The sequence below is a fragment of the Coloeus monedula genome (assembly GCF_965178545.1).
Source record: "Coloeus monedula genome assembly, chromosome: 21".
Taxonomy (NCBI): domain Eukaryota; kingdom Metazoa; phylum Chordata; class Aves; order Passeriformes; family Corvidae; genus Coloeus; species Coloeus monedula.
The window spans coordinates 8,143,403-8,158,471 of NC_138801.1; the positions used below are offsets into that span (position 1 = coordinate 8,143,403).

The window sequence follows — 15,069 nt, forward strand, 5'->3', positions numbered from 1 at the left end:
CTTTCTTAACTTCCTGGAGGGGTTGTGCATGAAGCTGGTCCTGTTGCAGTGGGAAGATCATCAATGGTTAGGATAATCCCAGTCTTCCTCTTTTCTGAGAAAGAAATGAAAATCTGATTCAAATGAGACGGGTCAAAATTTCCTCTTTTTTCATCTTATGCAGAAAAGTGTAGGAGACACCCAAGCGAGATCACAAAGAACACAGTCAGGTGATGGAGACTTCAGTTCAAGGAAACCAACTGTCCTGGCAACAGAAGCCTCACATTTTCAAAGTTCATGAGATTCTTTTTCTCCCTGCCACAACAAAGGAATGATATTTCTCTCTAGTTGGTTTCTAGGGAGTTTTTTCAGGGAATATTGATGGATCATAACAATAAATCTTTATCTTCAGCTGCAAAGCCTTGAACACACTTTTTAAGGAAAAAAAAATTGTATAGTCAGATGCAAAGGACTACTAAATATTATGAGGGTTAACAAAAGCTAGTTACTCTTGTTCTTTCCCAGCCATGACGAGAGTACGAGGAAATAGAAAATGTCAGTCGCTGAAATAGAAATTTTACATGAGAACATTTAGCTTTGAAGTTCCCAGAATCCACAGTCAATTGCCAGGTGATCTGGCAGAAACAGCAACACACCTGCAGTGAAAACAGTTCAGAGTTGCAAAAAGAAAATATTGTGGACAGTGTATTTCCTAAAGCCAACTGTTTTGTTTTTTTTTTTTTTAATTTCTACTCTTGCTCTCTAGGAAGACAGAAAGAAATGAATAAAAGAGCAGGAGAGAGATGTAGTAGATCATACCTTTGTCAAGGAGCCTGTTGGGAAGCAAAATGTGCCAACAGTGTCTGTAACAGACACCACAGACATAATGAACTCCTTGACATCGAATTCCTGCCCCTCATTTCTCTCTGCTGAGCCCAAGACAATCTTTCCTGCAGAAAAGATGGAAATGTGCCTTTTTCAAACACTCAAGAACTTTCAGAATTCCTGGTTTTCAAACCTGTGCAGGACCTGCAGCTCCTGCACAGATCCCCGTTGTACATTTGTGCTTCCCAGAGTGGACGGTTCCTGAACTGGAGGATGTAGCCAGCAGAAAATCAGCAGTGGGCAGCAGACACAGCCAGTGCCCAGGTTATGAGCTGGATGGAAGGACGTTTGGATTTCCTCACATATGGATCTGCTAACGTGTGTACCAGAAAACAGGCACTATCAGCCCAAAACATAAGGCTGATTGTAAGCGTTCCCTGGGGGACACATTTCCCAAGACCCTACTAAATTGGACTGGCAGCTTATGAAACGCACAGCTCTGATCCAGCATGTAACTGTAAACTATAGGAAATCATACCCATATATTTGGCCTTCAGACACGAGTGCAGAAATTGCCTGTTTTGGCACCACAAGCCTGTGGATCCACTTGAATCAAACCCAGACCTCTCGCAGAGGGCTGTGAGAATGCAAAGATCTGTTCCCCATTGTCAAATGATAGCACAGGAGGGGGAAAACTCTAATTTTCCTTCATGGCAAATTTCTTGACCAACTTTTGCCCTGAGCATGACTGCTATGGACAGGCCATGCAGTTTAATTTCCCCATAAATCTGCACTCTCTGTCACTGTATTTACTCATCTCAACCACGCATCAGCTTTTGCTCTGGTTTGCTCCTGTAATTTATTGGTGATGTGTCACAAACCACTTATACAGCACTTAAGATCTCGATGGCTACAAAACCAACTCTGCAAAGGATCCAGCAAAAACTGCAGGTTGTCATTTTTGTCCCCATACACAAATCCTGCATTGCACAAACCCATACTTATAAAAGCCTTTGTTAGCATGAGATGTCTTGCAGCTCCCTGTCAAAGGCAAAGGGGGGTGGTTATGAATTCCCTCACTTCTACAACTCTATGCCAGCTCAAGCACTTTGGAAAAGCTGACATCCTGCCTTATTCAGTTGTTGGGGAAGAGAAGGCATCCTGGAAGCACTCTTGGACTATCTCCTCGTGATGGTTTTATAGATCAAAAACTGGAAATGCTTCAGGTATTGTTCCCAGGAGGATATAAAAAGAACTTCGTGTTTGATCAAGATGAGAATAGTTAAAGGTTTGAGCTGGAATTAAGACAAAATCAGAGTCAATTAAGCTGGAAAAGACCTCTGAGATCATCAAGTCCAACCTATGACCCAACGCCACCTTGCCAACTACACCATGGCCCTAAGTTCCACCTTCAGTCTTCCCTTAAACACCTCCAGGCGTGGTGACTCCACCACCTCCCTGGGCAGCTCATTCCAGTGTCTAATCACCCTTTATAAATAGGACATTTTATAGCACAAACACGAGAATAAATCTACCCCCAGAAGTAAATCTGTCAGGAGAATTCTGAGTGTATGAGGAGGGAGCCAGGAACTTCCAGCCCTTTTCTGAATCAAATTGGATGCAGGGAGAGAAATCAAAAAGCACAGATTTCTCCAGGCAAACTGGGAGAAACACTCTGATGTGTCTGACGGAAGCATTTTACTCTGTGTTTGGAAGTTTATCATGACCGATCAATTCTGGAGGAATTAGTGAGTGTGTTCTGGGTTTTGGCACTGACACAGTCGTGGTAAAAATGCTGGAGGCAAAAGGGAAGTGATTTTCATAATGCTGTGAAGTGTTGCCATCAATCCTTACCCAGAACATTTCTCCTGCTTACTCCAGTGCAGTGCTGTTCTGTAGGAGCTTTCCTCTGAGCTATTGCCCTTTGTCTCAGGAAGGCTCCAAATCTCATTTGTGCTCTGGATGGGGAGATCCAAGCCAAAGACCAAGGTCTTTGGGACTTCAATCTTTCTGTGGACTTCAAAGAGCTTGGGATATGCAGCTTTGTCCAGGCAGAAAGCATAACATCCATTTGGAACAACATTATGCACTTAAAAATAGGAAATGTTGAATGATTCTTAAGATACACAGTGTGATGGGGAAGCCTGATGCGAACTGTGAATGAATTTAGATTCCTATTTTCAGGCTTTAAACTTGGTGTTCTAAATCCTAGTGGAAGGATCTACCTTATCCCAGCAATTATAAAGACTTTAAGATTTAATTCTCTCAATCATGTCTGTACCTGCAGTGAACAGAGGGCAGGAACCGTTCCCTGAGGAACTGAGCAACAACTACAAATAGCCAATGCTCATCCTCAGCTCTCAGTGCAGCAGCAGTGACACCTCACATTTTGGGAAGAATCAGCATGAAGGCAAAATAAAACCCCTTAACCAGAAATGCCAAGCCCGAACATATTCAGGTGTTTTGAATAATATAAGTTTATGCAATTATGACTATTTCTCGGGCATGCCTGTGTTTGCCTCCAGATCCATTTTCTGGGATTGAGGACAGGAATAGAGCATCATCAAGCTTGTGGAAAACAGGAGATCACAGAAAAATGTTGTTTTGTAATTGTTCTCAGCCAGTTGTGCAAACCTAAGCAGTTCAGATAATTTGGAAATATTTCCATTCTCTCTCACACTCACGTGAACCAAACTAAGCTCTGCCTTTTCTGATGTCTACCCACATTCTCTAAATGAGTGTAGCACATTTCTCTATTTACTTGAAATTTTTCACCAGTTAATCTCTCCCTGTCTCTTTTTCAATTAAAAAACCCGGATCAAGTAATTAAGGAAACACAAAGCAACTTAGAGCAAAGCTTTTCAAAGTGTAAAGGGGATTTTGATGCCCACACTCTCCTGACAGCCAGTGGATCTTTTCTTGGCCTGGGAATATAACTCCCCATCGTGCCTTTGGAAGGTGCACAAAAAATGTGCAGATGATTACAGTGATGAGTCTATTAATTGATATCATCTGGGTTTTATGACATTTAATCAATGTCTGAGTTCTGACTTGAAAAGCAACTTTAATTGCCTCACTCCTTTCTGCTCAATGCTCCCAAACTTGTCGTCTTCGATGCACGAATATAATTTGTGAGTCTGACAAGGCCACCGGTCTCATTACATTGTATCATGGAAATTAGAAATGAGTCAATAAACAGAGAGGCAAACTCCTGATCAGCTCCTTCCATCCACACAAGGTGGAATTCTTCACATTTTAACCCTAATCCCACGACTGATCAAAATGAAATGTCTTCAGGGTCAGGAATGCCTCCACTTCCTTTTGGTATTTAATCACATCTCGGAAAAGCTGGTATTTCATGTCTATGTGTCTTATCTTCATCCTTAGTACACTTTGTGCTGTTTAATGCTGAAGAAGTAATTCAGCAGCATGTTTCATGTGATGGGGCAGATCTTTAGTGGAGGAGAAATGCTGGCATGGCCCAAGTAATAGATTAAATCCCCTTCTTGGCATATTCATTTTTACTTCGTCTTCCAGCATAGTTTCAACATGGAATTTTCCTGACATAAATCCCACAGGTTTCCCTCTTCCCCTCCACACCACGCTGTGTAGCTCTGTGTTTTGGTAAATCTCATCTATTAATAGTTGCCCTCTGTGGCTATAAAAAAATACCTCAGTAGTCAAAAGCCAGCCCTTGCTAGGGAGCAGCTGTGGATGCCTGAACACACACAGGACCCAGCATCACACAGCAAAGCCCTTTCTTGGCTCTGTGTCAGAGCAAACCGATTAAATATGGCCATGGAAAGCTAATGGAAAAGGAGCCCCTTCCCTGCAAGAGGGAGAGAGAGGCTGGCTCCAGCAGTAGGCTGGAGAACATCAGGGTATTTCCATTTTCTCACTGACATTTTCTTTTTCCTTTTTTAACTCAGCAAACCCCCTCCCGTGTCTTCCTCGCTTCACCCTTCTGCCAAGTCCCAATAAAATACTGCACTTAAAGAAATAGGACAAAGACGTCATCGCAGCGAGTAGCAAAGGTCGCAGGGTAAATTTTAAGGTCTAGTCTACCTTTTTTTTGTTTGATTGATTTAACTGATTAAAGCATTTCTGCTCTTCCTGTGCTTTCAGCAGCATCCTGGGTAACTCAGGGGAAATTCAAACCAAGCAGCTGTGATCTGTATTACAAAGTCGAGGCTGGAAATACAACACAAGGATGTTGATGGGGCCATACTGGAGAGGGTGAAAGGAGAGGAATCTCCTCTCCTGGTGAAGTGACAAAGTGCTTTTATGTGCTGGAAAGAGAAATAGCTTAGCAAAGGATACAGGGAATTGCTCCTCCTCTGTGGTGCTGCAGGGCACCAGTCCCAGCGTGGAGTGGCCCGTGGGTGACAAAGGACCTGACTCCCTGTCACAGGAATTGTCCCTGGACTTCAACATGAATTTTCATTTGCATCAACTAAAGTTCTTGAAAATCCTCAAGAACTGCTGGGTTTCAGGGTTACCCATGCAAAATGTACAATGCCACAGCCATCACGAGGATGAGTAGGGAAAGGAAGGGAAGGGGAGCCAGGCTGGGGCTCTCCACACTCCCAGCACACCTGGCCTGGGCAGAAGGAACTCACAAGCTCAATGCCACATAACTTCAGCACTTTTCCAGTTTCCCTGTAGACATCCCGCTAGGATAAATTCTTGCAAAGCTGATGGGAGTGATTTGAACCAAGAGATTCCTGAGCTGGGAGAACTGACTGCCACAGCTTCTCGCTGAAGTCCTCAATTTATTGACACAACAAGGTTATAGCACGAGAAGCAAATTTATTCTGTATTATCTACTGGCAGTGTAGCTCCAAAGATGCATTTTGAGACAGCAGAAAGAATTTTATTCTCCAAAGCCTTGTAACTCAAGCCTGCTGAAGCTGCCCTCACACAAATCAGTGATGACACATCTTTTCAACATCTAGGGCCAAAATTATTTTTAAAAGCATTGCAGGTAATTGCCACTGCTCTCATTCCAAACCACTGCTGTTTCCACTCTTTTACCATCACTGATGTAACCCAAGTGTCAACAGCAAACATGGGCTGCTTCTGCAGTGACTGAATTAATGGAAATAGTGCATTTCACAACAAGCAGCTCACCCCTATCAATGGCCATGGCCAGACCTTTAACTGCAATTTAGAGGAGATGTTCTGTGTTTCCAAGGTTTCTTATATACTACTCAAACATCTGGGTACCTTCTAAAATAATTGGTCTGCAGGGTGAGGATTTTATTGATCTTTTTCACTGGGGTGGATTGGTCACAAGAGTCTTTAAAACAACGGTAGAAAAAAATTTGCTGAAGCTGGTTCTCCTGAAGAATTTCAGAAAGATCAAATTAAGCCAAACCCTCTAATTTTGGTTTCAGTGGGGTCCCTTTTTAGTAGGGGTCCTTCAAGTAGGGTCCCTCCTTTAAAAGAGAAAGGAAATTAAAAATGAAAAACAGCACTGGGGAAAAGTTAAGCGTGTACTTCAAACTCACACATGCCAGGAAATTTAGAGTTAAAGGTGAAACTCCACCCTAAAGAGTTCCATACTGGAGATGTTTCAGTGAACAAACGTAACGTGTTCTGAAATACAAAGACCCAGTAGGGTGCACTAGGTATGGAGTTTCAGCCTTCACTCCAAATTTCCTGGCTTTTTGGAGGTTTATTAGAGTTTCATACCCCAAGCATTTAAGTACTCCAAGAAGTTTCCTCAGTGCAGCTCACCCTGATCCTTTTGGAAGCTGAGAGCGAGCTCTCTGATGGTGTAGCCACCCATCCGTTATTAATGAACCTGAAAACAACTTCTTGCAAATTTATGGTAATTTGGAGTGCTGAAATTACATGCAAACTAGGTAGTTTCAGTTGAGTTACTCTGAGAAACTTCAAAATTGCAAATCTACTCCGAACCAAACAGAAGGACAGGATTTCATTGACCCCAGCAAAGCACGTGCTCCTAATCTTTCTCCACAGTATGTGGGTCCTGGAACTCTGCACCAGCCAGGGCTACGATGGAGCAATCACAGAATTGCTTCTGACAGCCGTGGTTTGTATTCCTGGTCTAAACACTGTGCCGCGTTGTGGGGTGGGGATAGATCCATCCTACTTCTCAATGGATCTGGCTCTAAGGGAGGAAACATGACTGTGGCTATCAGCATCTCGCTTTTTTACAGCACAGCAGCTACCAACACGTTGCAAATATTGAAGTGGCTCCTGCATATCTCAGTAGCCCTGACAGGTCTGTTCGAGGCTCTGCATCAGTGCATCTCCCCAGAGCTCTACAGAAATTATGATCCAAATCTCTCTGTAGCCCCTCCATCCTTCTAGAATCACCCACAAAGAAAGTTTTGGGAGTATATGATGATTCCAGTGGGTGTCTTGATGTGCATCTAATGGAGAAGACATCACGTGCAGCGTGCAATTGATCACCAGTCACTCTGCACAAGCGTGTCTTAGTGGTGGGCAGGTACAAAAGTGATGGGACAGCTCCACACTGTCCTGATCCTGGGGTGTTTGGGGGATAATTAATTCAGTTAAGGGAAGATAAACCAAGACATCCACTCAGTTTCCCCAGCCCCCTGCAAAAACAGCCCAACTGGAGTACTGTTTGCCCAATCCAGCAATCCACGAGAGAGGCAAAGTCAAATGCACCCTGTTCACGGGTGCTGTAAATGGAACATGGTGGAGGTGGCTGCTCTGTATTTCCCCAAGGGGCAGCTCTTGCTTGCAAGAATTGGACCTAAATCCCTGTCAGAAAAGAAGCCTGAGGGATAGGATGGGAATGACAGATGTAAGTGTTGAAGCTGGTTAAGCTTGCCACAGTGAGCATCTTTTTCAGTGTGAAAGCAGCATCCTCCTGAATTTACACAGGAGGTTCAGCCACTGTTAATTAAAAACACAAAGGTCACCCCACAACCGCAGCTGAAGAGAGGTTGTACACAAATGGCTGTGGGAGAAAACCAGGGGGATTAATGCAAGGCCCTACAGCACTTGAGAAAGGCCTGTTGGACATGATCAAACTGTGGGTCTGTGTGAGAGAGGTACAATTTTAATTGATCAGCAAAGAGAACAAACCAGCTCATATACATGGCCACATTGCAGACTGAGGGACAGGATGAGCTCCACCTCCTTTGCTTAACCAGAGGCTGGTAAGGTGTTGCTGGAAAGCATCCATGGGGAAGCTGGTCCTAGAGGATGTGGTGCTGCCCAGCAGCAAGGGGAAAATTCAATCCCTGTCAAATCTGCAGACTCTGCCCTTGCAAATCTTCCACGTGAGGTTTCAGAGATGAATGGGTCTGCATCAGCACTGGGGGCATAATAATACTTTAATCTGTTGTCTCCCTCAAGGATCCTTAATGATCTCTGTTAGTTTACTCCATAGATTTTATAGGCCCCCTTCATCCCAACTATCCTGCAGTTTGACCAGACAGTGATCTTTTTCCTTAATGGATAACATCCATGAAAGGAACCATGAGTTCTATGAGTCTTGGGGAAAAAATGTCTCTTGAAAAAAGCTGTTGGAAAAGTTGACTGTGGGTCAAGCTAAATTGAGCAAACTCCTACTGTTTCTAGGGTGTGCAATCGTATAGAAATAGTTTCTTTAGCACTGAAGTCCTGTCTGTATCAGAATTCAATACTAGACTTATAAATGTCAGTTGCTAGCATGGGAACAGATGCAACTCCTCCCCACTGATTAACATCCCTGACATCTGGAACAGAGGACAGAATAAACAGAGAGAACAGAGGATTTCCTGTTGGGACTCAGCTTTTGGGTGACAACTACCAAGATACAGCAGCTCCGTCTTCGACAGCGTTACTCTTCTCCTTCTAAACAGCCCTGGAGCTGCTAATTAAAGAACTGGACACTTAACACTGAATCCCTAGACAAAACCTCGTGTATTTGCTATATGTCTGTCTGATACCTGTGTGAATGCAGGAATCCTTGATGTCAAGAGCTGCACAATGGTCTCTTCGAGGCAGGGGATTAAGTTCTCAAGCTCCCGGAACTGAAGAGCTTTGATGAATTTCTTCTGTTCTTTTTAGTGTTTAGGATTAAGTGGAAATTAGTCCTTTATTAGGAATCAAGGAGTGTTTCTTACAACTCTAGGTCCTGGAAAAGGGCATTCAGTGTGCCTCCCTCCTCCAGGGTAAGCTGACCATATTTTTCATGTATGCCTCATGAAGAGATTTCCAGCAGAAGAGAAGGAAAAGAGGTTGATCTGATACTCCATGGAAGAGCCCTGAAGTGCACCTCAGTCACCTGTCTGAGGCTGCTCTGGGCTATGCATTAGCCACCACCTCCTCCTCCTCCTGATGCTACTGCTTTGGCCCACAAGCCACAGCCCAGTGTGCTCATACACAGCTCTGTCACATCCACTGCTGCTCAAAACCACTATGGAAATTCCTACAAATGTGTCAGACACGTATTTTGAGTTTAATTTATGTATGCCTGGAATGTGCCAGTGCCCTTAATCCTGAGCGAGATGATGTGACGTGGTCTGAACAGAGCCAAACTGTGCAATACAAATGCTGGAAAAGGACACACAAGAGGGTGGCATCAGCAGGGCACTGGGCTCCAGCTCTCAGAGAGGGTTGGAACTGGATGATCTTTAAGGTTCCTTCCAACCCAAATCGTTCTCTATGACTCTATGGTTTGGTGCCAACATGAGTTTGCTGCAAAAGGACCAGAGCTTGTACAGCTCATCCTGCCCCTCATTTAGGCAGAAATGAATGGCTGTGGCAGCCTTTGGGGCACATGTGGATGTTGAGAAAGTCTATCACCAGATCAGCTGTTCTGGGGGGATTTCCAGCATGTATTTGGGAGGCCATATGGATCGACGGAGTTTGAAGAGACTCCAATACTTTTACTGCTTCAGGAATTTCATCAGCGTTTTCCTAAGAAGGCACTGAGGGGAATGCTTCCTTATCTGTCCATGAAATCCTGTGGTGAAGCCTGATGTGCAAGCCCAATATTACATAAGAGGAACATCTCAGTTAACCATAGGATGGTGCAAGAACTCACCACATCAAATGGCATTTACCGAGCATGATTTCCTATGATCCCTTACTGCTTCTTTCAAGTTCTTTGAAAAGCAGCCATGGTAGGTGTCATGAGCTCAAAGTCTTCCCTGTTTTGTAACCAGCAATACAACAAATAACACAAAGAATGAGTCTTTCTGGCAAGAGTGTTTATCCTTGCTCCTTCCCTTTGTATTGGGCCAGCTTGTATGATCTTAGTATGTTCTAATTTCCCGGAATTGCAAAAAAGCGGAAAAATATTTGTAAACTTTCTGCTCGGACAAAATACATTTTGTCCCACTCTCATGAAATTAATAAAAAGAAGTGAGACAGATATTCTTGGATAAAGCCTGCTGTGTGGCTAATGATAACCAGTCCTCTGTTTTTTCCCTGCAGGCTATTAAAAAAGAGGAGAGATGATCTAGCTGGTACCACAATGTTTACGGTTTTTCTGCTGAGCAGCTCTGAGAGCAGAGTCTCCATTCTCAGTGCTGTCCCTCTGACAAACTTAAATGCACTTAAATCTCTGCCGCCTCACTATGGCATGGAACATCAGCTTTTTGGACTTAAATGTTTTTGGAGAAGTGCCACAAAGACAGGCAGGAAACAGAAGAGGAACCAACCAGCGGTGCTGCTGGGATCAGCTCTGAAGCCACTACAGTTGCACTACCACAGCAACTGAATGACACCGTCAAAGTACCTGAGCCCTTTGTCCAAGGTGCCCAAAAGGATCACAAGAAAATTGTAACACAGATCAGAGGTGTCTTTGAATTGTTCCAGTGGTATCATTTATTCACAAAGCACCCAAAGTGGTTTTTGTATCAAGGCTCAGAGCAATGCTGTCCCAGGATGGAGCTTCTGGGACTGGGACTCACAATCAGCAGAAGGAAAGTGGCTGGGAACAGATACATCATCCTTTGGGGATAAAGAGGCACTGTAGAGGGTTCCTGTTTACTACAGCATTAATCAAGCATTAGCACTTTTTGGTTGGTTCCAGAGGACAGAAGTATTTAACAAATAAGCTCTGCTTGAACAGCTGGCTGCAATTGCTGACACTGAGGGTGTGGAAGGAACCAAGTCCAGTAGGAAGGAAGACTCTGAGAAGTCTTTACAAAAAAAGTTCAGGAAACTTTTTATTGGTACCATTTCACCTTTCTTTCTTCCCTCCCTTTCCTCACTGGATTGAAGTGAGGACTTCATTGGACTTCATTGGACTGAATTTGGCAGATAAAATAACTGAAATGAGATGTGAGCTCTCCATGGCTGCAATGCCTTCACTGCTGTGGCACAAGGCCTGCACTAGAGGGGACTGAGGACTCTTGGCCAATGAAAGCAATGACAAGAGGGGCTGGGGATGCAAAACGGGCCCAGACGGTGCCAACCAGGTTTTGACATTGTCACTAATTGACATGGAAATCTCCCTCTCAGGGAATGATGCTGACAGCCATACCAAAGTCAAACACAGGGTTTGAATCTTCACCATTGTAGTCAGTAAAGGCTTTGCTGCCAAAATCACTGCCCTAAAGCTGTGATTTGTTAACCTAAATACCCAAAGCAGTGTAAGTCAGGCTTACAAACTCCAGTGATAAGTCCACAGACCTAACTGCTCTATTTTGCCTTACTGAGTACAAACACCCATCATAGGGGTGAGCTTGAGCTCAGCCAAAGCACATCAGCCACCAAATAAAGGCTCCAGAGAGATGGAATTTCTCCTCCTGTGCTCTGTGGTTTCATTGCTAATGATCAATGCTGCATTACAATGTCTGTGTGAAGATAAATAAATTGAATCTATCTATTCAAAAATATAATAATAATAAAAAAATCTTTGGAGCATCTCTGGATTTTCTGAGGCTCTAGGCTGTGGAAGAGGATCTTCAGGCCTCCCTCGCTATTTCAGGTCAAGAGGAGGTTTTTCTCAAGTCAAAATGAACTTGTAGAAGATCTGTGAGCTCAAGGCCATGAGATGTAAATCCTCCAGACCAGCTCAGCCAGGAGATTGTCTCCAAAAGGAACATAAAACTGTGCATGAAGAGGAACTCCACGGTGCTAAGGTGACTTCAAATTTTGCAGCTTAGTGTCTTGCTTGGGCTTGTGCAAGCACAGTCTGTGCAGCAAAAAGGCTTCATTTGAAATAGAAACATTTCTGTACCTCAGAATAACATTAAGACACAGCCTTAAGTCTGTGAACCATAATTTACAAGGCTTTTCTTGTTTCATTTTATACGGGCATTATGCTGGTCACAGAACAAGTGATAAAAGGGTACTATCAGATTAAAAATAATGTATTTTTTCCTAAAAATTGTAGTAGTTGCTATAACTAACACCTCGAGTTCTCAGAACTACAGTGTTAAAACAATCCAATTTGCATTATGCCTTTGATGATATTTGCTTAGTTGAGTTCCTCTCCACTTGAACAGTATTAAAAATTGGTATTTTTCCTTTCAATGTTTTCAAGCATTAATATTTAAAGTATTTTCTCATTTGAGCTTTGTTCACTGGTAACTAACTGAAGTCAAACTGAGCTAGAAGGATTTTTTAAACAACAACCTCACTGAAGTAAAAAAAAAATTGGCTTTTCTTTCCAACTTAATTATGTGTATTTAAAGCTCCAGTAGAGCTGATAATGTTGTTTAAAAACTCCTCTCTATTAAGGAAGCTATAAATATAGCCTGCATTGCTGCAGTGGAAGGGACTCCTGAAGAACTCATACTTTCCTTCTTAACCTGAACTTTAGTGTTGGTTGTTCTGACCATTGAGAAGTTTCCCCTCTATGGCTCCGTGAATTCCTAAAAAAGCTGTAACATGGAATGCAGACAAGAGAATTCCAGCTTTAACCTTCATCTTTTCTTGTGCTTATATTTCTAACTCATCCACAACAAACACTTTATTACTTAAACTATGTTTAATTTGCCTGAATTTGAAGTAATTGTAGGTACATGGTACCCACCTGATGCAAGTTATTCAAGGACATCACTCCTCAAACTGCAGCCCAAGCAAGCCTTAGCTGAGGAGCTGAGAACTTTATAAGCTCACATCCACCCACAGAAAGTTGCCTCGCAATGAAGTGGCATTACCCTGTTTATGTTTATATGTGGAAAGGGGCACAGAAGAGTTTCGTTACCCACTCAGTGAGTGCCACAGGAACCTGGTAGCCACTTCCCTCCTCACAACCCCCAGACTCAGCTGCCCCTCCCCAGCAGTGCCTACAGAGAGCTGTACACAGCAGTGAGAGTATGGAATTACCTGCCTACCTTCAAAGAAGTGCTACAGAATTAAAGTCTACCTAAGAGTATTCATGTACTGTTTCATGCCCGAGGGCCTTTTCCCTCTGCAAATACACATGAGCTTTCTCTGACATCCAATCCCCACTCCTCAGAGTCTGGAGTTAAAATAAACTGTGCGCTGTTACAATATGCTGCTCACAGCCAACAACTGATGGGTCTCTCAAAATTGGCTGCTTCAGTCTTTAGCACAGATTTTCTTTAGCCTGGCTGGAGATTACCAGTTCAGGGGTAAGACACTGCTCAGACCATTGCTGAGATTGCATTTGAAGAACTGCAATGTGAGCCAAATACTGAGAAAAAAATAAATTCATTAAACTCCAAAGCCCAGAATAGCAACAACAAAAGGGTTCAACAGCCAGCAGGATGATCGATACCTAGACAGATATTCAGCAATATGATCATAAAAAGAAATTGCCTACCTGTAAGGAGAATATGGGTCAAAGCAGGTCTTGGTGACTTCTGTTATCTCTGGGTTGCAGCACTCCCCCCCATCGAAGTTGTACCTCTCGTAATTACAATCCATGTCACACACCCCGTTCTGCTTCTTCTTGTTGAAGAACGTGTGGCGGACGTGCCGGCAGTCCCCGCCGTCGTACCCCGTCAGGGTGTGGTTGCACTCGGGGTCACAGTTCTCATCCCCAATCTTGCTGATGTCGCAGTTGGCCAGGATGAGCCGGTGGCGAAGGGAGGAGTTCTTCACCTCCAGCACCTCCAGCTCCCAGGTGATGTTGTAGCGGCTGAAAGCCTCGTTCAGGTGCTGATGCTGGAACTCGATCTGCTGCTGGCTGACGGTGGGGTTCTGATGTTTGTCGTCGTACAGGTTCACCACACGGTAGCGCACGGTTTTGTTGCGGCGGAACCTGGGCAGTTTGTTGTAGCTGGCAATGACGTCCGTGTTGTCACACACTGTCTGTCCACAGAGAGGAGGGTCCAGGCTGGTGTCGAGCAAATAGCCGTGGTGGTAGCTGAACTTGGTCTGAGGGCTGCTGCCATCCTTCATGGGAGACCAGGTGCTTTTCACATTCAGTAAACTGTCTTGAAGAACGAGCTGAGGTAGGGACGTGTCTTGCCTGTGAATCGCCTGCTCCATGTCCAACAAGATCTCCTTTTGAGACCGGGCTGTCCTCCAGAGGCTGAAGTGCTCCACGTAACCCCGATAGTTCTGGTTCAGGGCGTTTCCTCCCAGCATGAGCACCTTGCACTTCAAGGTCAGTAGACTGAAGATGCTTCCCACTTGCTCTCCGCTTGTGGCCACCTGGGCACCGTTCACGTAGAGTCTCATGAGGCGCCCATCGTAGGTGGCAGCCAGGTGCACCCACTGGTTGGGGAGGTAGCTGCGATGTGCTGCAATGGTGGTGACTTTGCGAGCACGGTCTGTCTTCAGCGAGAAGAAATAGCGGGGGTCTCTGTTCCCCTGGTCACTGACGGTGTTAATCCCCAGGACCCAGCCTCGGTCACGGGAGGTGTAAGAACATTTGTCATACAGTCCTATGTGCCCCCAAAAGAGAAATATGAATAAATAAGGATGACAGAATGAAGGCATTAGTCTTTAAATTGTGTAAATATATCTCTCTAAATGTATATACACACACTCACCTACATCTGCTAGACAGTTAGTGCACAAAGAAGACTTTAAATCACCTAGTGCACCATTGTGGGAGGTCATGTCATGACTTCCTATTAAAGGTAAAGATTTGCCAGTGGCGTGTACAAATGGGATTCCCCTTTCCTGACCAAAGCCCGGAACTTTTCTGCAAATTCCTATCAGCAAGATGTTGGACTGTGCATCTGGTTCTTCCCTTCCCTCAAGCCACTCCTCAGTGGCTGAAAACAAAAGCAGTCTTGAGAACCAATCCCTGTTGATGTCACTCATCCCTCATTCCCCTGAACCCTGTATCTAATAAGGTCCAGAACGGAAATAAAGACAAAATCTAAATTCTGCACACTTTGA

At 44.1% G+C, this 15,069-nt stretch overlaps 1 protein-coding gene across 1 annotated transcript in view; it reads right to left on the bottom strand.

The window, feature by feature from the left end:
* Positions 1-15,069, bottom strand: part of PAPPA (pappalysin 1) — a gene marked incomplete at both ends in the record, with an annotated part of 174,395 nt that overhangs the window by 133,614 nt on the left and 25,712 nt on the right. Inside the window, one exon of the mRNA XM_082295308.1 lies at positions 13,538-14,606. Coding sequence (XP_082151434.1) covers positions 13,538-14,606 — 1,069 coding nt within the window. The remainder of the gene's footprint in view (positions 1-13,537; positions 14,607-15,069) is intronic.